We start from the raw sequence: 26215 nt of genomic DNA on the forward strand, positions 1-26215 counted from the left end.
CAGTCAGACTCTCACACACAATGTATTTCGCATAAACAAGATATCAGATCATAACTGCATTTTCACAGAGTATCAATACCCACAACACTCGCTTCTGTCCTGATAAAGGATCATTAGATCAGATTTAAAATGAAGATACTGGAACACAAACTCATTTCTAAAGGTATCAGACAGTGAAGAGCATCAGACAGGATTCTGGGTATTTTCATACATTTTCTAATGGATCTGATAAACACATTTACATACAGTTATTTTTGTCTGTGTGTAAAATTTCCCTATACATTTTAAAATGAATGTATTTATAAATATATTTGGTTAATATGGCAAAATATTCTGAAATACATTTTAGTATTTAAATGTATTTCAGCATCGACTGCAGTGAGTTTGAAATATATTTCAAATAATAAAAATACACGTCCATATATTGGATCATCACTAGTGGATCACAGATCAGAGCGAAACGGAGCAGAACAGAGAAAAGGTTCATTCAGCTGTTCAAACACAGCGCTAGTTAAGCAGCACTGCAGCATCACAGCGAGAGTCGCCTTAAACTCAGTTTATACTCTAATCGCATAGATTTAATGGAACAAAGCTTTAAACAACATTTTAGGGGATTTTCCTGAGTGGAATCAGCTGATTAACTCCTCACAGACGATTAGCGTTTGTTCCTCTTAAAGACTTTAGATTAACGGCTTCTTCAGTGTGATCTTACCAAGACAACAGGCACGTATCGGTCCAGTTTGATAAGGTGGCCCCTCACAGACTGTACGCCACTGCTGGACCACCCTCGGACCACCCAGAGTACTGTCTGGCTTACAAGGACTAACTTATTTTTAATCTCCTCACACCTTTTAAATGCAGAGACTTTTATTTTAGAAAATACAGACAAATATTACAAACAACTGAGAGATAAAAACGAATGACTAACCCTGATACAGAACGCTATTGCGACTCTATTGACTAATTTAGGAAGGAGAACCAAGAAAGCAAATGGAGGACAAATCAGTAAACTAGACTGTGAACACTGAGACTAACGCTCTGCTAACACACTGAGGAAATGCCAGCATCGCCATCAGCAGGTCAGCGGTGGCCCACTGTCCTCTGACTGTCCAGTGGACTTCTGTGGGGTTTAATATGGTACAGCAGTGTCATTAGTGAGCTAACTAGCTAAACTAGTACAGTGTGCTTAAAGGCACTGAACATGACAGTAACTGAGTTAGATCTGACAGTAGCTGAGTTAGATCTGACAGTAACTGAGGTAAATCTGACAGTAGCTGAGTTAGATCTGACAGTAACTGAGGTAAATCTGACAGTAGCTGAGTTAGATCTGACAGTAGCTGAGTTAGATCTGACAGTAACTGAGGTAAATCTGACAGTAGCTGAGTTAGATCTGACAGTAGCTGAGTTAGATCTGACAGTAACTGAGTTAAATCTGACAGTAGCTGAGTTAGATCTGACAGTAACTGAGGTAAATCTGATAGTAGCTGAGTTAGATCTGACAGTAACTGAGGTAATTCTGACAGTAACTGAGTTAGATCTGACAGTAGCTGAATTAGATCTGACAGTAGCTGAGTTAGATCTGACAGTAACTGAGTTAGATCTGACAGTAACTGAGTTAAATCTGACAGTAGCTGAGTTAGATCTGACAGTAACTGAGGTAAATCTGATAGTAGCTGAGTTAGATCTGACAGTAACTGAGGTAATTCTGACAGTAACTGAGTTAGATCTGACAGTAGCTGAATTAGATCTGACAGTAGCTGAGTTAGATCTGAGTTAGATCTGACAGTAACTGAGTTAGATCTGACAGTAACTGAGTTAAATATCCATTAATAAACTGTAAATTTGCTTTGAATGACTTGAAAATTCATTACTAAAAGAAATCAGACACTTAAACACACCAGCCAGGAAGAAGCTAATGAGAGGTGCTAGCGTTAGCATAGTCAGATCACGGCTCCAGTCTTTGTTTGGGAGTTTCAGGATCATCAATAAGACTGATTTTATCCATTGATCACAGTTCAGCATCTGCAGTTATTTAAGATAAACTACACTGAAAGTAGAGACGGTTTCTTCTTGTCCTGTAAGTCACTTTGGAGATGTGAGGTTTTGTTCTGCCAGCAGTGATTTATATATACACTGTGTGTAATTCAGTAAAGTGAAAATGAAAGTAGTGAACTTTACTAGAAAGTGTGTGATTTCCCCAGAACAGATGGGGTGTGAATATGGGTGGCGGGTGAATGGGGGGTGAATATGGGTGGGGGGGGTGATATAATGAATAACACTCTGATGAGTCACTGCAGAGTTTGTTCCAGAATCTTAAACACAAACAGCTGCTCTGTTCATCCACAGCTTTGGTCAGTCTGAGGTCAGGGCGTGGCGGGTCAGCCTTCACTCTCTGCTGGGTTTCCCGGGAAAACCGTACATTAGCATAACTCAGCTGCCAGCTAATAACACAGTTAACACCGTGCTAAACAACCAAATCCTCTACTGAAGCATCTGTATAAATAATGAGCTACAGAAATACGGAAACAACAGCACATCAACACCAAACTGTCACTGAAAATTCAAAACTCAACACCAGAATTTTTAAAATTTTAATGTCATTTTAATCACAGACACAGAAATATCTTTAAACAGCTCATTTAAATATTGCAGTGTTATAAGCCTGACTGGACGGCTGCCATCGTCACTGTGTTCATCACTCTCTTCTCCTCTTTAATGAGTGGACAGACAGAGCTGACACAGCAGACAGGACAGACAGGACAGTGGCTTACAGAACTGACAGGACATATGGGACAGACAGGACAAACAGGACAGATGGGACAGATGGGACAGATGACAGACGGGACAGAGAGGACAGACAGGACAGTGGCTTACAGAACTGACAGGACAGATGGGACAGAGAGGACAGACAGGATAAACGGGACAGAGAGGACAGACAGGACAAATGGGACAGATGGGACAGAGAGAACAGACAGGACAGTGGCCTACGGAACTGACAGGACAGGCAGGAGAGAGTGGACAGACATGACAGTGGCTTACAGATCGGACGGGACAGACAGGACAAACAGGACAGATTGGACAGATGACAGACAGGACAGAGAGGACAGACAGGACAGTGGCTTACAGATCGGATGGGACAGACAGGACAGATGGGACAAACAGGACAGATGGGACAGAGATGACAGACGGGACAGAGAGGACAGACAGGACAGTGGCTTACAGATCGGATGGGACAGACAGGACAGATGGGACAGATGACAGACAGGACAGATGGGACAGACAGGACAAATAGGACAGAGATGACAGACGGGACAGAGAGGACAACAGGACAGTGGCCTACAGAACTGACAGGCAGGCCCACTTAAACTGGCTGTCAATTCATAGGTCATCGCCCTGCATCCCACCCCCAGCGGGACCACCTTCAGTCCCAATTTTACTAATTACTCAGTTTTTCTTCACTGAATTTATGTCGTTACTGAACCTGTCATTTTTAAATTAACCTAATTTTTTAATTTCTACATAACTGGAATTTTTTAATTTACTTCACTACTGACTTTACTTTATACTTTAGAATTTAATTCAATACTGGATTTATTTTTAAAGTTAATTAATCAATGAATTTATCTTTTTTGAATTTCCCTAATTACTAAAATTATATATTTTTTAATTTAATTCTTTACTGAATTTACCTCATTACCACATTTATCTCATTACTGAATTTACAACTTGTTTAAATCACCTCAAAACTGAACTAAAATTTCTGAATTAAAATTACAGAATTAATAATTTAATTTGTTACTGAATTTACCTCATTTTTGAAGTTTCTTGATTAATGAATTTACTTTAATACTGAATTTCTATCATTTTTATTTACCTCATTACTGAATTTACATCTTTTTTGATTTCATTTCCTTCATTACTGAATTCTGATAATTTTTAAATTGACCTCATTACTGAATTAAACTCATTACTTTACTGACTTCAGTGTTTATTAATCTGCTGTTGCTAAGTAACCGCTGCAGTGTTTTTCGGAGGCTGCAGTCAGACGCTGAAGGTCGAAGGTCACCGTCTGCAGGTAACAGCAGCTCCACTGGAACACACACACACACACTTCCACATGGAGTTGCTGTTACAGGCAGCAGCACCAGCTCAGTCACAGCACAGCGCCGCCTGTGGAGAGGAGGAGGAAGTGCAGCGTCTCCAACACACACTGAGCAGCTCAAACACACCTGGAAAAAACACACACACAGAAAATACACAGTCAGAATCAGCTGGACTGAACTGACCGACTGACCACTAACACACACAGAGAGAGAGAGAGAGAGAGAGAGAGAGAGAGAGAGAGAGTAAAGAGAGAGAGAGAGAGAGAGAGACAGAAAGAGAGAGAGAAATAGAGAGAGAGAGAGATGCTGACTTTGACCCTCAGGTTTTCTCTTCATCTTTATGACCCGCCATAGAAGCAGAATCAGCCAATCAGAGCAAAGAGCAGAACCGATAACAGCTTTATGATGTTTGACACACACTCACACACACACACTCGCACGCACACACACATACACACAGAGCAGCACAGTACAGGGTGTGTGAGTGTGTGCGTGCGTGCGTGCGTGTGTGCGTGCGTGTGTGTGTGTGTGTGTGTGCATGTGAGTGTGTGTGTGTGTGTGAGTGTGTGTGTGTGTGTGTGTGTGTGTGTGTGTGTGTGTGCATGTGAGTGTGTGAGTGTGTGTGTGTGTGTGTGTGTGTGCATGTGAGTGTGTGTGAGTGTGTGTGTGTGTGTGTGTGTGTGTGTGTGTGTGTGCATGTGAGTGTGTGTGAGTGTGTGTGTGTGTGTGTGTGTGTGTGTGTGTGTGCATGTGAGTGTGTGTGAGTGTGTGAGTGTGTGTGTGTGTGTCTCTCTGATCAGCTTTTCGTGAATCATTTCCGTCTCGTGCTTAAAGTCCAAAATCTGCGGTCGTGTTTCATCATTTTATCATTTTTATCATATTTTTATTGTTTTTATTGGTCAGACTTTGTCCGGCTGTAAAGCTCTTTGATCTGTTCAGAAAAACAGAATAATAAAGTGACAATGACGGGCGGAGCAGGGTCAGCGGGGTCAGTGGGGGCTCTTATCTCTCTCCCTCTCTCTCTCTCTCTCTCTCTCTCACTCTACGCCAGCTTCCTGGACTGGGATTAAGTTTAGGACTAACTGCAGCACTGAGTCTCTGTTGGGATTAATCTGTATCTCACTCAGACTCTATAGAACACTAAGGTCTCTCTCTCTCTCTCTCTCTCTCTCTGTGAGTCTCAGCCTCTATAGATCATCACTGTGTTTGTCTGTACATTAATAACAGCGATAATAATCACAGTTATAATAATCACAGTTATAATAACCTTAGTTATAATAATCACAGCTCTGAATGTGAGCAGTTCGTCAGTGTTTCTGTTTTATTTCTCTAATAAATTTATAATAATAATGTTTACTGAAGTATTTTGTGCTGAGTGTCTTCCAGCCTGTTTGTAGCTGATCGTGTGGTCTGTTCTGGGTCTTCATGTCGTGTGCCGGACGCAGCCTGTGGTCAGTTTTCTGGGCGTGGTGCCGTTTACTCTGGATTACTGTTTAATCACAATAATCACAGCACTGATGTTTCTCATACGCACAAAACTCACACAGCAGCGTTTATCAGCTTTAAAAACTCTGAATCTGCGGCTGATTTTCATAAATCAGTTTACATTATATTTATTTTATATTATTTATATTATATTATTATTCTGTATAATAACATTTTTACTCTGTATTAACCTGTTCTGAGTGTGTGACTCTTTATCTTCAGTGTTTAACACACATTATTTTAAAATCATCTTTATATTTTAGGCTTTGTGAGCAGTTACGGGGTGTTTCTGTTATTTTGGCCACTATGTAATGAAACGTTACTTTAACGTTATCAGATTATATTAATATTAAAATGTTTGCTCAGCTTTAGTTCAGCCCAGAGTTTACTGAGTGAATCAGACGAACAGGAAGTGCAGACAAAAGGCCGCAACACACACACACACACCTGTCTCACTGTACTCGTACGGACTTTAATACACTTCTGTGTTACGGAAGAACTAAACCTAAACCTAAACTTAAACAGTAAACTAAAGGCCTCATTCTGCTCTTTTAGTTTTTCAAAAAAAATTTAATTTGTGGTGAAACAGCAGATTCTCGAGTGATGACCAGCAACAGGTCCTCACTTAGACACAATCAGGTTTTACTATCATTGTGAGGACGTTCAGGGACAGAGAGAGCTTTTGTACCTTTTTGCTGGTCTGCACTCGAGAGTGTGAGCTAGCAAGACACACACACACACACACACACACATTACTGTACCACAGTGTGAACCACGTCTAATTTCTGTGTCTTTATATCAGCTGACCCTCAAAATGACCAAAACTGGACCAAACACACACACACACCTGAACATGACTGAAACACACTCTTACCTGGTCCTGCGGGAGTGTGTCTTCGGCGGTCTGCAGCTGGAGGTCCGGAGTGGCCAAGTGTGCGAGTGTGAGCAGAGTTTAAGAGTGATCTGGACCTGCGTTAATCATTACACACACTCCGCGTCAATATTTAACCACTCCAGCCCTGCCCTCACACACACACACACTCAAACACACTCACACACTCACAACACACACACACTCACTCACACACACACACACACACACACTCGCAGCTCACTTTGTTGATAAATTCAAAAGTTACTTCATTATTTTTCACTCTCAGTTCTGAATCTGATCACAAACACACACTGTATAAACTGTATAAACTGTACAGTGTAATGATGAGTGCAACTGTCAGTGTCACTGTGCTGCTGCCCACTAGATGGCGCCACAGTATAACTCTGATTCTTCCTCAGTGACATTAAATACATTTAACTGAATCTAAGTGCCTCATTTACATATTTAAAATATCCACACTTTAATTCTGAGATCTGGTTCTGAGTGAAGAACCGTCTGCTGACCTTCAGCTCAGCCTTAATCCGCGAGCGAGCGCCGAGACTCTGGACCAAAAGAAAAAGTTTATAATCCTATAATAAAAATTCCTTTATGGAGACGGAGTTAATTATTGGTGTAAAAGCTGAAGAGCTCAAAGGACAGTCAGGAGGAATTACAGCTTATAATCATAATGCTGTATGTATAATATACAGTATTTATAACAATGTTAATATGTATTACAGTTTGAAAATACCAGCTGGCTTTACAGTGAGGAAAAACAGAAATGCCTAAAACTGACTTTTAAAATAATCAGGTTACATTTACACTGAGAGTTAAGAATGTTTCTTCCTTTGACTGTAAACTATATATGTATATATATGTGTGTGTCTGTGTCTGTGTGTATGTATATATGTGCACTTGTGAAAGGCGAAGAAGCTCCACACTCTCAGAAATAGAGGTACTAAACTGTCACTGGGGTGGAACCCTCGAGGGTCCATCTCAGTACCTTCAGTCAGGGAACATAACTGAACCATAATCCACTGAATGATATGTTCTAAGCTGTACTGACTCCACACACCCCGTCTCGTCTCCAGGCTTTTATTTTACTGTTCTGTTTAAAACATTCGGTTATGAAAAGGTACAAATACGAACTTTTCACCTGGAAACACTTATTTAAGGTTCACCATCAGACCTTAAAACCACTGTTGGAGCTTTGAGGGAACATTTACACTGTTTGTACCTTAACGAATGAAAAATGGACCTGAACAGAACCTTTATTTCTAACAGTGTGACGCCAAAATGAAAATCTTTGATCTTTTTTTTCATTTAAATCTGTAAATAAACAAAAGCTTTAAAATCTAAAACAAGGAAAGAAACAGAAGAAATATTAAATATTCTGAACTATTTTTAGATCATTATTCAAATTTAAGCTAAATTAATTACAATGATTTTGTTTTCGGTCTTTATATTATTATTATTATTATTATTACTCTGAGGTGGATCTGATCTGCTCATCAGAGGCTTTTACACAAACTTGGGTCGTTCATGAGGGTCGAGTGCTCCTGTCATTAAAGCAAAATAAAAGCCCCACATATTTATAGATTCTGAAATTGATGTTAAAAATTGAGCTACTTTTCACTCAGATTGTTTCGCTGATATTATAATCTGTGTGGAAAATATTTTAAACTGTAACTGTTTACAAAGTCAAAAATAAACAGCAACATGAAAAACAGATGAGTGTTTAGCTGCTGCCCTTCACTGCATTTCTCACTGCTGTTCATGTGACCTTTGACCTCAGTTACTGTCTCAGAGCATGCACACACAGAGACTCACACACACACACACACACACAGACACAGACACACACTCATGCACACAGAGACTCACACACACACACACACACAGACACAGACACACACTCATGCACACAGAGACTCACACACACACACACACACAGAGACTCACACACACACACACACACTCACACACAGAGACTCACACACACACACACACACACACACAGAGACTCACACACACACACACACACAGAGACTCACACACACACACACACACACACACACACACAGAAACTCACACACACAGACTCACACAGAGACTCACACACACACACACAGAGACTCACACACACACACACACACACACACAGAGACTCACACACACACACACACCACACACACAGAAACTCACACACACAGACTCACACAGACACAGACACACACAGAGAGACTCACACACACAGAGAGACTCACACACAGACTCACACACACACACACACACAGACTCACACAGACACACACACACACACAGAGAGACTCACACACACAGAGAGACTCACACACAGCAGATAATTTTTCATAATTCAGACAAATAATCAGCAAATTCAGTCATAATTTCATAAAGCTACGAATCACTGCTCTAAAATGTGACTAATCTGACAGTATATCAGACTGTAAATAACTTTAATACAGAACAGTTCATTATCGATAATGTTCCTTGATCAGCGGGTAAATCAGGTGTGAATGGTTTGGTGTGTGAGTTTTGAGGATAATGTTCAGTAGAGACGCTCAGTGCGCTGTGTGTTATCTTATCGAGAGGAAGGTGCGGTTTATGTGCTCAGTGTAATGTTTAATAGCTCACACACCCTTTAACACACAGCACACACACACACACACACACACACACTGCCGGGAAACACCACTGATCACCATTACGGCACATCACTACCATCACACCACTGAAACACTACCATCACACCACCGTAACACCACCACTAAACCACCAACACGACCATTACACCACCACAGCACTGCTGTTACCCCTCACAGCACCGCCGTTACACCACCGCAGCGCCGCCGTTACACCAACGCGGCACCGCCGTTACCCTTCACAGCACCGCCGTTACACCACCGCGGCACCGCCGTTACACCAACGCGGCACCGCTGAGGATAAATCAGAGAGTTACACTGTTATCCCAACAGTAGGGGAGAGTGAGCTGCTTCAGCTCTTCTGAATGAATGAAATTAAAAGGTAATAATGCGTCACATATGTTTATATGAATCATTTTTACGAGACTCAGCTGCTTGTCTGCTCCGGCAGTTGAAAAAGCACACTGGCGGTACGAGGCCGCTCGGTCAGGCTTGGATTTCACTATAGCGCCCTCTGCTGTAATGCTCAGAATGCAGCTCATTCTTGTGTTGGGTTATGAATTGTGTCATTCTGCGTGGACTCTGTGTCCACTTAGAGGTGTTTTCACTTGTAGTTCTTTTTAAATGAACCAAACTGAGTTCTGTTAAAGCAAACCAACAGCAAATGACCTCGGAGCTTTTTGTGCTCACAATGTAAGTGAACTATATGTAGAACTTTTTTTCTCACAAAGCACAAATCAACTAGACCACAAAAACAACTATAAACAAACCGAGAGTCTGAGTGCGGTTCGTTTTGGGGCCGTTTAGAGGGTCTGAGTTCGTTTGTCGTGTTCACATATGCACAGAAATCCATGACTCAGTGCTCCGAGTCCACTTCAGACACTGAAACGGCCCAAGTGTGAAAACACCCTAAGAACCCACGTGACAGGTACAGCTCACACAAGTGCTCGAGCTCTGAAACTCAGTTTCAGTGGTTTGTCAGCTGACAATGAGCAGAGGAAAATGGGTTTGTGCAGTTAATAAAGGAATAAACTTTGTCATCTGGAGTAAAAGAACCTCAGTGTCTGCATCTCAGCGCTGCTGACTGATGTTAATGTGAAGTTTGTGCTGTAAAGTTGCTGCTTCAGCCGCTTTCAGAGGAACAGTTTTCATTTCCTCCCTCTAAAGCTGTCAGTATCTGAGAGAGCGAGAGCTCAGCGGGGAGCAGATGTTCGTTTGGTGTTTGTGTAAAACATCTACAGTGGCGCTACAGACGCTGACGACCCATCGCGCCCCCTGCTGGTGTGTGTGCATGTTTACCTCTTGCCAACTAGTTTACCGCTAGTGAGCTGTTTGAACATCTCCAGCTAACATGGCTAATCCAGCGTTTCGGTTCTAGTTATTTTCACCTCCATTGATTTATCTCTCTGTAGTCGCAGCTGACGTTACTGTGCTCTGATAGCTGTGAAGGAATTTTTCCACAAATCATTTATATCCTTATTTACTTTGGACTCCCACATTGTTGCATGTTTGGTTCTCCAACAGTTCTGGACTCATCCTCGAATTTTAATCTTGGCAACTACAACAAAGTGACTCATCTTTCTGTGGTGCTGAAGTGATACGAAAGCCTGTATTTCTGAGGTTAGTAACTGTAAGTCGACAAAAGAACTTGTTTTATCCAGTGTTTCTTGTGAAAAGGGCATATTGGTGACGCAAATCTGCACGTCAAAGTTCACCGACGTTGAACTTGACGTAAAAATTCACCTGAAATTTATTCACTCATCACAGTGAATCCCCCTGAATTCGGTTTCATTATAAACTCGGATTTACTGCAGCTTTAGCTCAGAGATCAGCAGAACAAAAAAGGAGATCAGACTACAGAGTGGATTTATACATGTATTTCAGTCTGTATGTCAAAATAAAAGTCCACATGAATAAATGTAAAAGTTCCACAGTAAGAATAACTACAATCACTTCTTGGCCTTTTTTCTCTTCTTCTTCTTCTCTTCTTTCTCTCCTGTTTCTCCGCACTCCTCCTCTTCCTCCTCCAGTGCAGCTCTTTTCTCTCCTTTCTCTCTCACTGTCTCCATCGAGTCCCAAACTTCGTCCCTCTCTTCCTCCTTCACCTCCTCCACCTCTCCAGCAGCGTCCGAGCCGACCAGCTTCAGCAGGAAGAAAAAAAACATTAAGCAGAGCAGAAAATACAATTTACAATTTTATACATTTTCTCTGTATTTCAGCCTAAAAACAATAAAACATTAAAATGATCCTCATCTGACTGCAAGTATTAAAGGGCTCATATTCTACATTTTGTGTTGTTATATGTAGGCTGTAGGCTGAATGGGCGGGGCTAAATTGCTGTAGGCTGAATGGGTGGGGCTAAACTGCTGTAGGCTGAATGGGCGGGGCTAAACTGCTACAGACTGAATGGGTGGATGTATGTAAATGTGTTGCCTTTTGTGACATCACACAGGGTTGACTGTTCAAAGCTGGCTGTTTCTAGTCTCCGTATGTGGACTGTATGAGCTGCAGAGTGAACAGTATGTTTTGAAACTGTAACAATGTTCACATCAAACACTCTCATTTAAAAAAGTGATGAAAATGAATTTTCCATCATTCGGACCCTTTAAAATTCTCACAGTGAGCACGGAGTGAAAGTAGACGCTGTCGCTAAGCGAGAGCCCAGCGGGTTTAGAGTGTCAGCTGTGTGTGATATAGACGGATCTGTGCTGGAGAACTGAGCGGTTCCTCTGCAGAGAGGCAGGAGGAGCTGACGCTCTCCGCAGTTTTCCTTTATTTACTGCTGATGCGCTTCAGCGCCAGGTTACATAAAGCACAATTACCCACAATCCCCCTCCTCCTCCACAGCTCACTCACCTCCAGGTCCCTGCTGGAGAGCAGAACACAGTTCAGCCGAGACTTCAGATACACCTGAAACACAAACACACCAACACCACCTCACTGAGAACAACAAACAAACAAAACAAACAAACAAACAACAGAACTGTGTGGGAGGAACGTCTGACCTCCGGGCGAACGAGAGAGAGAGAGAGAGAGAGAGAGAGAGAGAAAGAGAACAAGAGAGAGAGAGAGAAATAGAGAGAGGGGGAGAGAGGGAGAGAGGGAGAGAGAGAGAAAGAGAACAAGAGAGAGTGAGAAGGTGAAACGAGAGAGAATGAGGGAGGGAGGGAGGGAGAGAGAGAAAAAGGGTAAGAAAAAAGAGGAGAGAAAGAGAAAGCGAGATCAAGATAGAAAGATAGAGAGCAAGCAAGAGAGAGAGAGAAAGAAAAGGGGAGAGAGAACAAGAGAGGAAAGAAAGAAAAAAAGAAAGAGAAAGAACAAGGGGGGCAAGAGAAGGAGAGAACAAAAGAGAGAAAAAGAAACAGAGAGAGAACCGAGGGGGGACAGAAAGAGAGAAAGCCAGGGGGAGAGAGAACAGAGAAAAAGAGGGAGAGAGAAAAAAGAGAGAGAGAACAGGGATGAGAGAGAGAATAGAGAGAAAAAGAGAGAGAGAGAGAGAGAGGTAGTATAATAGTCTATCTGGTGAATAAAGTGTAAGTGGTGTGAACAGTGAACCTTGTGCACGGTGCTGCGATCCTCCAGGCTGTGAATCCTGAGGAAGCGGTCGAGTCCACAGGAGGCCAGCAGCGGTGAAGAGGGGTGACACTGGAGCCCCCGCACCCCCCCCGCTAAACCCTTCATACACCCCCGCACCAGCCCTGCGCGCACACGCACACACACACACACACAGTTCTCTTTAAATTCATCTCCATCGTTTCTCTCCGTTTAAACCCAAACACAGCAGCTCAGAACAGAACCGTCTCTGATCCAGCGGCTAATAATTAATAAGGCTTTATAACTGCATAACTGTTTATTATACATTCATAATCAGAGTGTGTGAGTGGAGCGTCAGACGTTTCAGCTCCTCTATCAAAGCGTGTCTGTAATCATTCCGCTCCAGCTCCGCCCCGGGTTTTCTATTTCGCGCTCCTCGCATGTCAGAGAAACTCTGCTCCGTATGATCATTCTCATTTATTTATTTTATATCTTGAACGTGTGAAGACACTACACACTTTATTTCATTAATTATATAATTTATGGATGTCATTAGATGGAAAACTAAACATTGAGCTGCACAGACTTTTTTTCTGAATGTTTAGCTCAGGCGTCACAACCCAAATGTTAAGAAGAGCCATTTTGTCCTTTCAACAAAAATCAAATCACTTTGGGAAGCACAACATTTTATGTCCATTTTACCATCTTGGCTGTAAATACGTCTCAGTATGTGCTGTTTTGTTAATATAGGCTAAAAAATATAAACACTTTGCTCTGCTTTAAGCTTTAGCTCAGCTATAGCTGTTTTTCTCACATCTCCGGCAGGAAACTTTTCCTTGTAAAACTTCTCTCAACATTCGACTTTTCACGAGGCTGAAGTCGCTTCTCATTCACCAGCTTCTTGTTCGAATTTTTCCGTTCCACCTTAAATGGTGCCTGGGGCACCAGAATGTAACTGCTGCACTATTTAAGGTGGAACGGGACAATTCCAATGAGAAACTGACTTCAGCTTTGCAAATTTTTAGTGTTTGTCAGTTTCTTGTTGCAGATTAAACCAGCTGGAGTGATTATAAACACAAATAAGTCCATTCATCTAAAAATTATCGATGGTCATCTTAAATCTTTCTCTTTACCGTTTCGTTAGCTACCAGCTAGGCGAGACAGTTGTCTATGTTGCTATGGTAACCAGCAGTCTGTCCTGATCTTCAGGGTTAAATGGTGAATTAGCAGTTCTACATTAACTCCAGAGTTTAAGACCATTTATTGTTAAACTGTGTTGAATGATCAGCAGAGCTTTATTTTACTGTAAAGGAGGATTATTTTATTTTTACCTACAAATCTGATTCAGCTGTGGAGCAACAGGGCAGTAAAAGAGCCGCATGTTGCCAAACCCTGGATTAGGCTGGAGCGACGAGCCAATGACAATCTAGAAATCTGCTGAGGGTAAACAAACATTCAAGCTTTTAACTCCATCTTCTTTAACGTTCACAGTAAAACAGACGATGCGAGTCTGTGTCTGTAGATGTTGTGATGTTGTGAGTTTCCAGTCTGTAGTTCTGCTGATCAGCTCAGCTCAGACTCTGTATGAGCGGCCGTTGTGTCTGAGCTGTAGAGTCGCTGCTGCATCACTCAGTTTGGAAATAAAGGACCGTCTGTCTCGCTGGACGGAGCGACACTGGAGTGATTTCAGAGCGAGAGAGAAAACTGACGCTCTGAGTTTCCTAAAAGCAGCTCCGATCAGAATCACGTCGCTCTGCTCTGCTCAGAAGCTCTGATCATAAACGCTGCCCTGAATTATTAGCCCTTTAGCTGCTAAGCCCTCGTGTGCCGTGAGCCTCCCGGTGAAACAGTATAAATGCTGCAGATGTGAACGACTCCGAGCCTGAATGTTTCGGTATAAAATGATCCCGATAATGTTTAGGGTGAACTCTGACCTTTACGCAGGTCCAGAACGGCGATCTGTCCGTGAGTGTTTCCCACCACCACGTGGTCATGTCCGGTGGGCAGCGCCAGCGCTGTGAGCGGATACTCCCCAAACTCTGCCTCCAGAACCGGCCGCCGCTGAGGTGTCGAGGGGTCATACACACGCACCTGAACCAATCAGAACAAAGGTCACAAACAAGTGACCTGGACAGCTATAACATTTCAACACATCAGTAGGGTCTGCTGGAACTCTGACATTAAAGGGGATTTTTTAAAATTCCTGCATAATTAAGTGGTTAAGCTGTAATCAGGGTGGTTCAGAGTGGTTTGGTGTGAAACGCTCTGTTCTAGATAAACTTACAGAGTCAGAACTGTTCACAGTGGTGGTGATAGGAACCAGACGTCCACCTCTAAAAGCTCCCTCACAGAAAGTTCCTACATGAAATGGTTATGAATTCACTGCCTGATGACTGAGACACTGTTTTATGATAGTTTAGAGAACTTAAACTCCATTCATGGTGGAGGGATACATGCAGGGCGCTGTGAGGCAAAATAGTCCCCAAAGAAAACTTATTATTTCAGATTTTCCACTATTTTCCATCATCAACATTCCATATAAACTCAGAAGACTCGTGTAGGTTCACTGGTGGTTCTGGATAGTAAATAAAATGTCTATATCTGTGTTGTAGTCATGGCGACCCCTGGTTCCCATCACCACCACTGTACAGAAATCTTGAGTCGGTTAGTTTCTCCATTGAGCGAACCTCTTTGTTTACATCTCTACCACTGAATTATGGAACAATGGGTGGAATTCCCCTTTAAGGGGTTTAAATGCTGTGAATAAGAGCTTGTAGTCGATGCAGAACTAGGTGGAGCTGATCTGCAGAGACACCGTCATCTGGACATTCAGTCCTCACAGAGAGCTAAATACAAAACACACACACAGCCCAGACCTGGTGATATCCTGTACATGTGACGATTCTGTCTGAGTCTGGGATGAAGGCCACGTCTCTCACCCACACAGGAACTCGCAGATCCAACCAGTCATTAGCAACCTAACACACACACACACACACACACACACACACACACACACACACACACACAGAGAGAGAGAGAGAGAGACAGACACAAGAGCACTTCAGAGAAATCCCACCAGCTAAGAGACATCAAATATCCTGTAATACATCACAGCTCAAACACAGCCAGACTAAACCTGATCCTGGACTACAGAACATTTACAGCACTGACTACGGCAGCTTACAGTTTTTAGTGAAGAAAATGGTTCTGTATAGAACCAGGAACACTCAAAGAACCCTTTGCATGATTAAAGTGTTCTCTGCATGGGGAAATGGTTCTCCAGATTGATGGAAAATGTGCTGTATATGGTTATATACATAACATTTTTAAAAAAGGGTTCTATATAGCACCAAAACAGGTTCTGCTACTGTTACCAGCTTAACTTCAGACAACAGAAGAACCTATTTGGTGCTATATAGAACCATCTACAGCACATTCTCCATCAATCTGAAGAACCACTTCATCACTTTAATCATGCGAATGGTTCTTTGAGTGTTCATGGTTCTATACAGAACCATCTTCTTCACTAAAGAACCCTTGAAGAACCATCATTCTTTTTTTAAACTATTATTAAACTAATACTAATAAGTGCTCCTTTAAATGAGAGGAGCAACAAGCAGAATCAGAGTCTAGAACAGAGCAGGCTGAGCTCAGTGTTGTTTAATTGACGTTCTAAAAATAATAATAATAAATCATCAGTTTCACAAGGAATCAGTTTCTTCTTTCTTCTTTCATCTTCTGTACATCAGATTTGGTGTGAAAGTCCCTTTACGTTAAAAATCACAGTTTTTTTTTGTCCTAATAAATTGTACTTTGTGTGAATCGACCTTTAGAGCGAGCTTTATTTTTATTTTATTTCATTTTAATTCATTTCATTTCATTTGGCTGATTAACCTGATCTTAATTCTATTACTGATTTTTGTTTCTTTTAATAATTATTTTACTGGACTGTTTTCCTTGTTTATATTTTTATGTTAAAAATGTATTAACTGGTTTATTGTCTTGGTTTTTATTTTTTATTCCTCTTCTTAATTAAACCTCAAAAGATTTTTTATTTTTTCCCCCCATTTATTTTGTTTGAATTTACTGTTAATTTGTTCTGTTCATTTTATTTTAAACGGATTAAATTTCATTTTAGTTTCTTTTTCAATCCCTCTACACTGAAAATGCTCGGCTGCGATGAAAATGGTCAACAAAAATGTATTTCTGAGTGAAAATAAATTAATAAAGGCTGATTGACTTATTCATCCAACCTAATATCACAATACCTACATTTAGAGTCGGTTATTCATTCAGCCTAATGAGAAACTGTAGAACAGACTCAGTGTATTTGTGGGCGGGGCTTACGGGGGGATTATGAACTAGATTAACATTCTCTCACGTTCTTGGCGGTGAAGATGGGTTTATCCGGCCTCTCCAGGTCCCAGACTTTCAGAGGGTTCTCCTTTCCTCCTGTGGCCACACGGTGGCGCTGTGACGGGTTCTGACGCATCCGGCAAACTCCGCCCCCTACGTTTATCTCCGCCTAAACACAGAGAGATGATCAGGAAAACAAAGCAGAGAATTTGAAAACAGTGTCAGAATAATCAGATCAGTCTAATAATGATCAGCGTCAGGGTCACTGCTGGGCTGAGAGGGACAGTCCACCCAAAAATTTTCAGACAGGAGCAGCTCTGTGGTCAGAAACTGACCACTGATGGAGGACTAGAGGATTAAACAGTAAATCAGTAGATGATCTAGAGTCTGAATGTTTAAGAGGGGTGTTTCTAATAAAGTGGCCGGGGTGTAGATCTGTGTAAAAGTGTAACAGAAGAAAGAATAAACAGACTCACTGTATCAGCGCTGCCTTCTGTCCACACCTTCAGCAGCCCCGACTCCACACAGGTGATTAAAGACCTGTGATAATGTAAAGACAGGTACAAACAGAGAGACAGACAGATGATACGGAGACAGACAGACGACACAGAGACAGCAGGAATCAGGAACTGTCAGTTTTATTCATTAGACAACAGAACAGGTCAGAAATCTGGAAACTTCTTTGCTGCTTCTTGAATAAGTGAGTGAATGTGTGCATGAATGAATGAGTGAGTGAGTGAATGTGTGAGTGAATGTGTGTACAGATGAATGAGTGAGTGAGTGAGTGAGTGTGTACGTATGAATGAGTAAGTGAGTGAGTGAGTGTGTGTATGAATGAGTGAAATGTGTGCATGTATGAGTGAGTGGATGTGTGTATGAGTGTATGAATGAATGAGTGAGTGAGTGTATGAATAAGCGAGTGAATGTGTGTACATATGAATGAGTAAGTAAGTGTATGTATGTATGAATGTATGAGTGAGTGAATGAGTGAGTGTACCTGTCTGTGACGGCGATGCCGGTGAATCTGCCCTGTGAAAAATCTCCACAGACTCGCGTCTCTGTGAAAACGCCTTTCTCTGTACTGAACGTCTTCACAGAGCCGTTCACACACCCCACCAACACCTGACACACACAGACACAGACACACACACACAAACACAGTTAATGACAGATTAACATCACCGACATAGTCACACTGCTCTCTGTATCAGCTACAGCTTCAGTTCAGCTACAATAAAACTGCACCAAAATATAATAACTTGTTATATAATAATGAATTGTGTTATAAACACAAAAATGTTCTCATTATTAGGAAAACTTGGGTCAGATTTATGAAAAACCTCAACTGATATAATAAGTTCTTTTCATGAGAAATTAAATCAAAATTACGAGAATGACATTCTTTTCTTTCAAGTGGTCTAAACAGGATCCTATAGACTTCATTCAGTTCAGCATTTTCAAATTACACTCCTCAGCCATGACATTAAGTCCACCTTACTGTCCATCTCATCAGCTCCACTGACCACATAGTTTCACTCTGTAGTTCTACAGTTACAGACTGTAGTTCATCTGTTTCTCTGCATACTGTTACACCCTGTTCTTCAGTGGTCAGGACCCCCATGGACCCTCACAGAGCAGGTACTATTTGGGTGGTGGATCATTCTCAGCACTGCAGTAACACTGATGTGGTGGTGGTGTGTTAGTGTGTGTTGTGCTGGTCTGAGTGGATCAGACACAGCAGTGCTGCTGGAGTTTTTAAACACCTCAGTGTCACTGCTGGACTGAGAATAGTCCACCAACCAAAAATATCCAGCCGGCAGCGTCCAGTGGGCAGCGTCCTGTGACCACTGATGAAGGACTAGAAGATGACAAACACAAACTGTGCAGCAGCAGATGAGCTATCGTCTCTGACTTTACATCTACAAGGTGGACTGACAAGGTAGGAGTGTCTAATAGAGTGGACAGTGAGTGGACACAGTGTTTAAAAACTCCAGCAGCACTGCTGTGTCTGATCCACTCGTACCAGCACAACACACACTAACACACCACCACCACGTCAGTGTTACTGCAGTGCTGAGAATGATCCACCACCCAAATAGTACCTGCTCTGTGAGGGTCCAGTGGGGGTCCTGACCACTGAAGAACAGGGTAACAAATGCAGAGAAACAGATGGACTACAGTCTGTAACTGTAGAACTACAGAGGGAAACTATGTGGTCAGTGGAGCTGATAACGTGGACAGTGAGAGTAGAAACAAGGAGGTGGTTTTGATGTTATGGCTGATCAGTGTGTGTATATACACTCACTCACTCTCACTCTCTCACTCAGTACCTCGCTCTCCTGCTGGTCTCCCCAGGTCAGAGCGCAGATCTCCTGCTCTCTGCTCACTGAGCTCATATCACAGAAGTTAAAGGCTCGTTTCTTACTCAGACTCACTCCTTTAAACACAAACCCCAAATTAAAACATCATTAAACAACACTTTAAACCGTTAAAACATCTTTAAATAACACATTAAGCAGCTAAAACGTCGTTAAATAACGGGTTAAATCGTTAAACTCGAGCTGAACGCTGCAGAGATAGCTACAGTTCGCCCCGCGTGTTTAAAGAGCTCTGATAAACACGCTATGATAAATCTCACCTTTCAGTATTCCCGTTTCTGATCCCACCCAAACTGAGCATATCTGACTCTTATCAGCCATAATCCGCCTTTAATTCACTAGAATTTCGTTTTATTTCGATTTAATATTAAACAGTAAAATCTGTTTCAATACTAACACACCGCTGATTCGGTGCGCCCATACAGCGGTCCGGCTGAGAAACACGGCCACGGAAACTTAGTTCCTACTGTAGAACATATACACACACCAACGCAGCCGAACATCAGAGCTCTGGGTCAGAACCGGGGCTGATTCATTTCCCCAGACTGTGTACAAATATATAAATATATATTTGATCAATCAGGTTATGCGTTGTGCGTCGTTTAGCTGAAATGGACTCCTCGTTAAGCCCCGCCCCTCCTGGTTACTGCTTGTGTCAGTCAAGCTTTCAAACCCAGCGTCATGTTAATTAACAAGCTTCCAGAGGCGAATATGCTGTTAACGTTTCTCTAATCTGCTGCGAAATAAATTCAGTATTTCAGAAATGATGAGATATAATGATAATGATGAGGTCTCCAGCGTCTGTTTGAAGGCCACGCTGTGATCCTCAGCGCTGAAGTGATACAGACAGAGAAGCTAAATCCACAGATCAGTCAGCACAGCTCAGCTCTGAACCGCAGGGAGGGAAATTAAATTTGAAAATTAAAAAAAAATCTGTGTTTTAAGGATAACATGTTGAACTGACAGGTCGTTATCATCTTAATTAGCTTCATGAAGCAGCTGTGATGGTTAGCTATAGTCCTCGGATATGATATATAATACTGCAGGAACTACAAGGCTAATGTAGCTAATAAGCAATGGAAGCTTATACCCACCGATTAGCATGGTGCTAACCGCATGCCTACACCATCACCCACTCGCCCTTACATGTTAGCAAAGTTGGCATCCCTATTCGCTGGCTTCTTAACTGAATTATCCGTTCCACCTTAAACGATGCAGCAGTGCCAGAACGTAACTACTGCAGCATTTAAGGTGGAACGGCAAATTCAGTTAAGGTGGAACGGCAAATTCAGTTAAGAAGCAGTAAACAGAGACGCCAGTATTGTGTCTCAAACTGTGTGGAGGTGCTCAGTGTCTCTGATAGTGGTTTCTGACTCACTGTTATCTATAAACATGGACTAAAGTACAGTAGCATAGCTGATAACAGTAGCAGCCTCCCTGTCTGAGCTGCTCTCTAGCGCCCCCTCTGTCCTCCCCTGGTTTATAGCCTTTCACTCTGAAGATCAATGCCAGTTTTATTTTTATTCAGCGCTGAGTTTCTGTGGTTTCTGTGAAAGTGGGTCAGAGCGGCTCCTGATTAATTAATGACTGTGGATTAAATAAGGGCTTCAATCAACATCAAGTCTTAATTAATCTGGGAAATCGGCTGAAAATAAACAAAAAATGTAATTACAGTGTCTTTCACATCAGATGGATGTTGATTTCACTGATTATTTTTTCATCTAATCCATTTTAATTCTTATGAATCATAAAGAGCAGATAGGACAGCAAGCAGAGAGCAGCAGGAGAGGCAGAGCTGCTGAGGGGCCACAGTTTGGGCCAAAAGGTGGGAAAGTGCTGAGAGATTTCGTCCAGCTGGTGGCGCTGCAGAGCTGCAGAGCAGAGAGAGCAGGTTCACCTCACTGTTTCATTACAGCCTCACTGAGTTCATCACTGAAAACATCACAGATCACAGAAACATTACAGCAGATCAGGATCACGAAGAGCTGCACTGAGAAACAGCAGCAGCAAAATCAACAGAGAAAATATCATCAATTATATATTAATAATATATTATTTAGTAATATATTAATAAAAAGAGAAAAGAGTTTATACATTAAATAAACTAAGGAAAAAACTGTAACATCACTCATACACTCGTTCATTCATCTAAACACTCACTCCTTCACCTAAACACTCACTCATTCATCTAAACACCCACTCATTCATCTAAACCCTCACTTGCTCATCTAAACACTCACTCATTCATCTAAACACTCATTCATTCATCTAAACACTCACTCCTTCACCTAAACACTCACCCATTCATCTAAACACTCATTCATCTAAACACTCACTCCTTCACCTAAACACTCACCCATTCATCTAAACACTCATTCATTCATCTAAACACTCACTCCTTCACCTAAACACTCACCCATTCATCTAAACACTCATTCATTCATCTAAACACTCACTCCTTCACCTAAACACTCACCCATTCATCTAAACACTCACTCATTCATCTAAACACTCACTCCTTCCCTACACACTCACCCATTCATCTAAACACTCACTCATTCATCTAAACACCCACTCATTCATCTAAACACTTATTCATTCATCTAAACACTCACTCATTCATCTAAACACCCACTCATTCATCTAAACACTCATTCATTCATCTAAACACTCACTCCTTCATCTAAACATGCACTTATTCATCTAAACACTCACTCGTTAATCTAAACCCTCACTTAGTCATCTAAACATTCGTTCATCTAAACAATCACTTGTTCATTTAAACACTCACGCATTTATCTAACCACTCGTTCATCCACTCACTCATTCCTCTAAACAATCATTCATCTAAACACTCACTCATTCATCTAAACACTCACTCATTCCTCTAAACCCTCATTCAGTCATCTAAACACACTAGTTCATCAAAACACTCATTCAGTCATCTAAACACTCACTAATTCATCTAAACACTCAGTCATCTAAACACTCACTCATTCATCTAAACACTCACTCCTTCATCTAAACACTCACTCATTCATCTAAACACTCACTCATTCATCTAATCACTCCTTCATCTAAACATGCACTTATTCATCTAAACACTCACTCGTTAATCAAAACCCTCACTCATTCATCTAAATACTCATTCATCTAAACAATCACTTGTTCATTTAAACACTCACATGTTCACCAACCACTCATTCATCTAAACACTCACTCGTTCCTCTAAACCCTCATTCATTCATCTAAACACTCACACACTCATCTAACACTCACTCATTCATTTAAACACTCCCTTGTTCATCTAAATACTCACTCATTCACCTCAACATTCTATTTTACTCTACATTCACTTATTCATCTCTACAGTCACTCATTCACCTCTGCACTCACTCATTCATTGAAGTGCACACTCACTCGTTCACCTACACACACATTCATTCACGTCCTCCCTCGATCATTCAGCTAAATCCTCCCTCATTTGCCTCTACACTCACTCACTCATCTGTACACTCCCTCGTTCACCTCTTTATTCACTCATTCATCTAAATACTCACTCATTCACCTTTATATTCACTTATTCATCTCTGCACTCACTCATTAGCCACTATGGCCACTCTATACACTCTAAACTCACTCATTCACTCATATTAACACTCAGTCATACACCTCAACATTCATTCATTAATTCACTCATCATCACTCATTCTACACTCTTTCATTGACCTCTACACTCACTCATTCGCCTATAAATAAAAATTAGACTCATATTTACTCATTCACCCCATACTCACTCATTCACCTGTACACTCACTAATTCACCTCCACATTCACCTCCTCACTAACTCATTTATCTCAACATTTACTCAATCAACACATACACTCACTCATTCATCCCTCATTCATTCACCTCTATATTCACTCAGTCACCTCCACTCAGTTATTAACACAGTGAATAATCAGTGAGATTAAAGGCTGTAAAGCGACTCCGCAGACGCAACATTACACAATCAACATGTCAGAGACGACAGGAGAGAAAAGAGAGAGTGAGGTTTATCTGAAACAGGGAGAGAGAGGAGTGATAAAATCTATCCATCACTACAGAAACACAGACAGAGAGACAAAGAGAGAAAGAGAGTATATGATCAGATATGTATATGATCATCAGATATGTATACGAGTGCCATACACTCCGGGACAGTGAGTGACCACCACACCACAGCCTTTACTCACAGTTATATACGTACATATGTAATATAGATGTCCTTTATATATATAGATGTTTTCTTTTCCCTATATTTTATTATTAACATTTTCTTTTCTCTTCTCTATTATAAACTACACACATATTCAATAGGTTTTGTTTTATTATTACATGTACTTTTATATTATTAATTTATGATTAACACTTTCTGTTCTTAATTATTACATTATCATATATTAATCTTGGTTTGTATTTTGTTTTATTATTATTATTATTATTTTTTATATATATTTTTCTTTATTAACTTTTAATATATAGATCATTTTTTGTTGTGCTTTGACAATACAAATGTACATTTGTCATGTCAATAAAGCAAATTTGAACTTGAACTTGAGAGAGCATTTCATTTCTCCTTCAGAGCAGCAGTTCTGAGAGACATTAGAGAGAAACAGAGCGCGAGAGAGAGAGAGAGAAAGATAGAGACAGCGAGAGAGAGAGAGATCAACAGACAGAGGGGAAGCCAAGGAGCTCCCCCTGCTCCCAAACCCACCACCCCCCGCCCATCTCTCTGGGAAAGAAGGGAAGACAACAAAAAGCAGGACGGAGAGAGAGAAACAATCAGACTGTTGAACAGAGCAGAGCATCACAGCTCAGAGCAGAGGAGAACAAAACAGAGAGAGAGAGAGAGAGAGAGAGAGGGAGAGAGTGGGGGGGTGAGGAGAACAAGACCTGCTGATTTTCAGAGGAAAAGAAAAAGCGTGGGGGGAGAGACAGACAGACAGAGAGAGAGAGAGAGGAGACTGGACGAGAAAAGGAAACGCATTTCTTCTGTGTGCGTGTTCTAAAGCCTCAGCTGGGATTTTTACCAAAAATCACAGAACCGAAGAACCAAGGAACCGGAGCTGGAGGAACGCTGATGTACAGCAGACCGACCCACATTACTGACAACATGAGGAGAGAGACACCCAAACAGCACAGGTACTGAACCTCACTCGACCTTTCACCATCACTCACTCACTAACCTTCACTCACTCACTTTCACTCATTTACCATCACTCACTCACTCATTCAACGTCACTCACCATCACTAACCCACCTTCACTCAACATTGAGTCACTCGTTCACCTTCACTCACTCACTTTCACTCATTTACCATCACTCACTCACTCACTCACTCACCATCACCCATTGACGATCACTCACTCACCGTCACCCATTCACGATTACTCACTCACTCGCCGTCACTAACCCACCTTCACTCAACATCGAGTCACTCATTCACCTTCACTCACTCACCATCACCCATTCACAATCACTCACTCACCGTCACCCATTCACGATTACTCACTCACTCACTCACTCAACATTGAGTCACTCATTCATCTTCACTCACTCATTTCCACTCATTTACCATCACTCACCACCACCTGTTCATGATAATTCATTTTCATTCACTCACCATCATCCATTCACGATCACTCACTCACCATTACCCATTCACAAAGACTCACCTGCGTTCATTCATTCACCAACACTAACTCACCATCACCCATTCACAATCACTCACCATCACCCATTTATGGTCACTCACCATCACTCCCTTATTCACCATCACTCACTCACTTTCACTCACTCACCATCACTCATTCACTATCACTCACCCACCTTCACTCACTCATTCACCTTTACTCACTCAATGTCACTCATTTATCATCACTCACTCACCATCACCCATTCACCATCACTCACTCATTCACCATCACTTATTCACCCCCACTCACCCATTCACCATCATTCACTTACTCACTTACTGTCACCCATTTACCATCACTCATCTTCACTCACTCACTCACCATCACTCATTCACCTTGACTCACTCATTCATCTCACTATACTCATTCATTCATCTCACTATACTCCCTTATTCACCTCTCAGCTGCACTCAATCATTGTACACAAATTCACTTCTTTGCTCATTTATTTATCCTATATTTATTAATTCACCTCCACACTCACTCATTCACCTCTATTGTCACTGAAACTCTCATGTCCGCATTCACTCGTTCACCTGTCTTGTCCTCTGTTCTCTGGATTTTACTGTAACGTTTACAGATTTTTGTTCTGTGATTTTGTGTTTCGTCAGTAAAATTATGTAAATTTTCCACTTTGTTCTTTTTAAATGCTGCTCAGATCAGATGCTGAATGTTCTTTAATGAAGCAGAAGTTTTAATACAGATTAACCTCGTCTGCACTTCTTATCTAATAAACACAGCTGCTCGATTCAGTCAGTGAATATTTGGAATCTCGTTAGTGAGGAATCAGAGTCTCACACAGAGTCAACATAATGATAGAGTACAGTATTGATTAATTCATTCATTACTGATACGAATTTGATTCCTCCAGAGATTCAATACAGATCATCACGCTGTAAACACCCTGTGTGCGTGTGTGTGTGTGTGTGTGTGTGTGTGTGTGTGTGTGTGTGTGTGTGGGCGCCTCAGTATTGATCCAGACAGAAAAAACCCAGACCTAATCTGCCGATCAGGAATAATTTATAACCTGTTAATGAAACAGTGACACATTTATTATTGTTTATTAAACCAGATCAATAT

General features: G+C 41.4%; 1 protein-coding gene and 1 long non-coding RNA gene across 3 annotated transcripts; both read right to left on the reverse strand.

Annotated features, from left to right (window-relative positions):
- Positions 1-2575: 2575 nt before the first annotated feature.
- On the reverse strand, positions 2576-6513 carry LOC118824934. Its single transcript, XR_005008634.1, has 2 exons — positions 6463-6513; positions 2576-4229 (listed from the first exon to the last, which is right to left on the reverse strand). It is a non-coding gene; the product is annotated as an uncharacterized LOC118824934 (long non-coding RNA).
- A 4474-nt stretch (positions 6514-10987) lies between these two features.
- wdr74 (WD repeat domain 74) lies at positions 10988-20741 on the reverse strand. 2 transcript variants are annotated; one of them, XM_036595406.1, is made up of 10 exons: positions 20491-20741; positions 19349-19455; positions 18016-18140; positions 17495-17558; positions 17044-17187; positions 15536-15637; positions 14594-14750; positions 12681-12823; positions 11982-12035; positions 10988-11266 (listed from the first exon to the last, which is right to left on the reverse strand). In XM_036595406.1, the coding sequence occupies exons 1-10, from the start codon at positions 20498-20500 to the stop codon at positions 11075-11077; spliced, it is 1098 nt and encodes a 365-aa protein (XP_036451299.1). In that variant the 5' UTR covers positions 20501-20741; the 3' UTR covers positions 10988-11074. The 2 variants fall into 2 exon arrangements, with proteins under 2 accessions (XP_036451299.1, XP_036451298.1); XM_036595405.1 differs by lacking the exon at positions 20491-20741 and adding an exon at positions 19657-19859.
- Between the last annotated feature and the right edge of the window lie 5474 nt (positions 20742-26215).

This window comes from Colossoma macropomum, unplaced genomic scaffold (genome assembly GCF_904425465.1).
Source record: "Colossoma macropomum unplaced genomic scaffold, Colossoma_macropomum, whole genome shotgun sequence".
Taxonomy (NCBI): domain Eukaryota; kingdom Metazoa; phylum Chordata; class Actinopteri; order Characiformes; family Serrasalmidae; genus Colossoma; species Colossoma macropomum.

What these genes read in the sequence shown, in the direction of transcription:
- wdr74 (XM_036595405.1), bottom strand. Translation starts at nt 19,717, where the DNA reads ATGGCTGATAAGAGTCAGATATGCTCAGTTTGGGTGGGATCAGAAACG. An exon ending in GAGACCAGCAGGAGAGCGAG is followed by an intron (nt 18,141 to 19,348) that starts GTACTGAGTGAG and finishes TGTGTGTGTCAG; the next exon opens with GTGTTGGTGGGGTGTGTGAA. An exon ending in ATCGCAGCACCGTGCACAAG is followed by an intron (nt 12,036 to 12,680) that starts GTTCACTGTTCA and finishes TTTGTGTTTCAG; the next exon opens with GTGTATCTGAAGTCTCGGCT.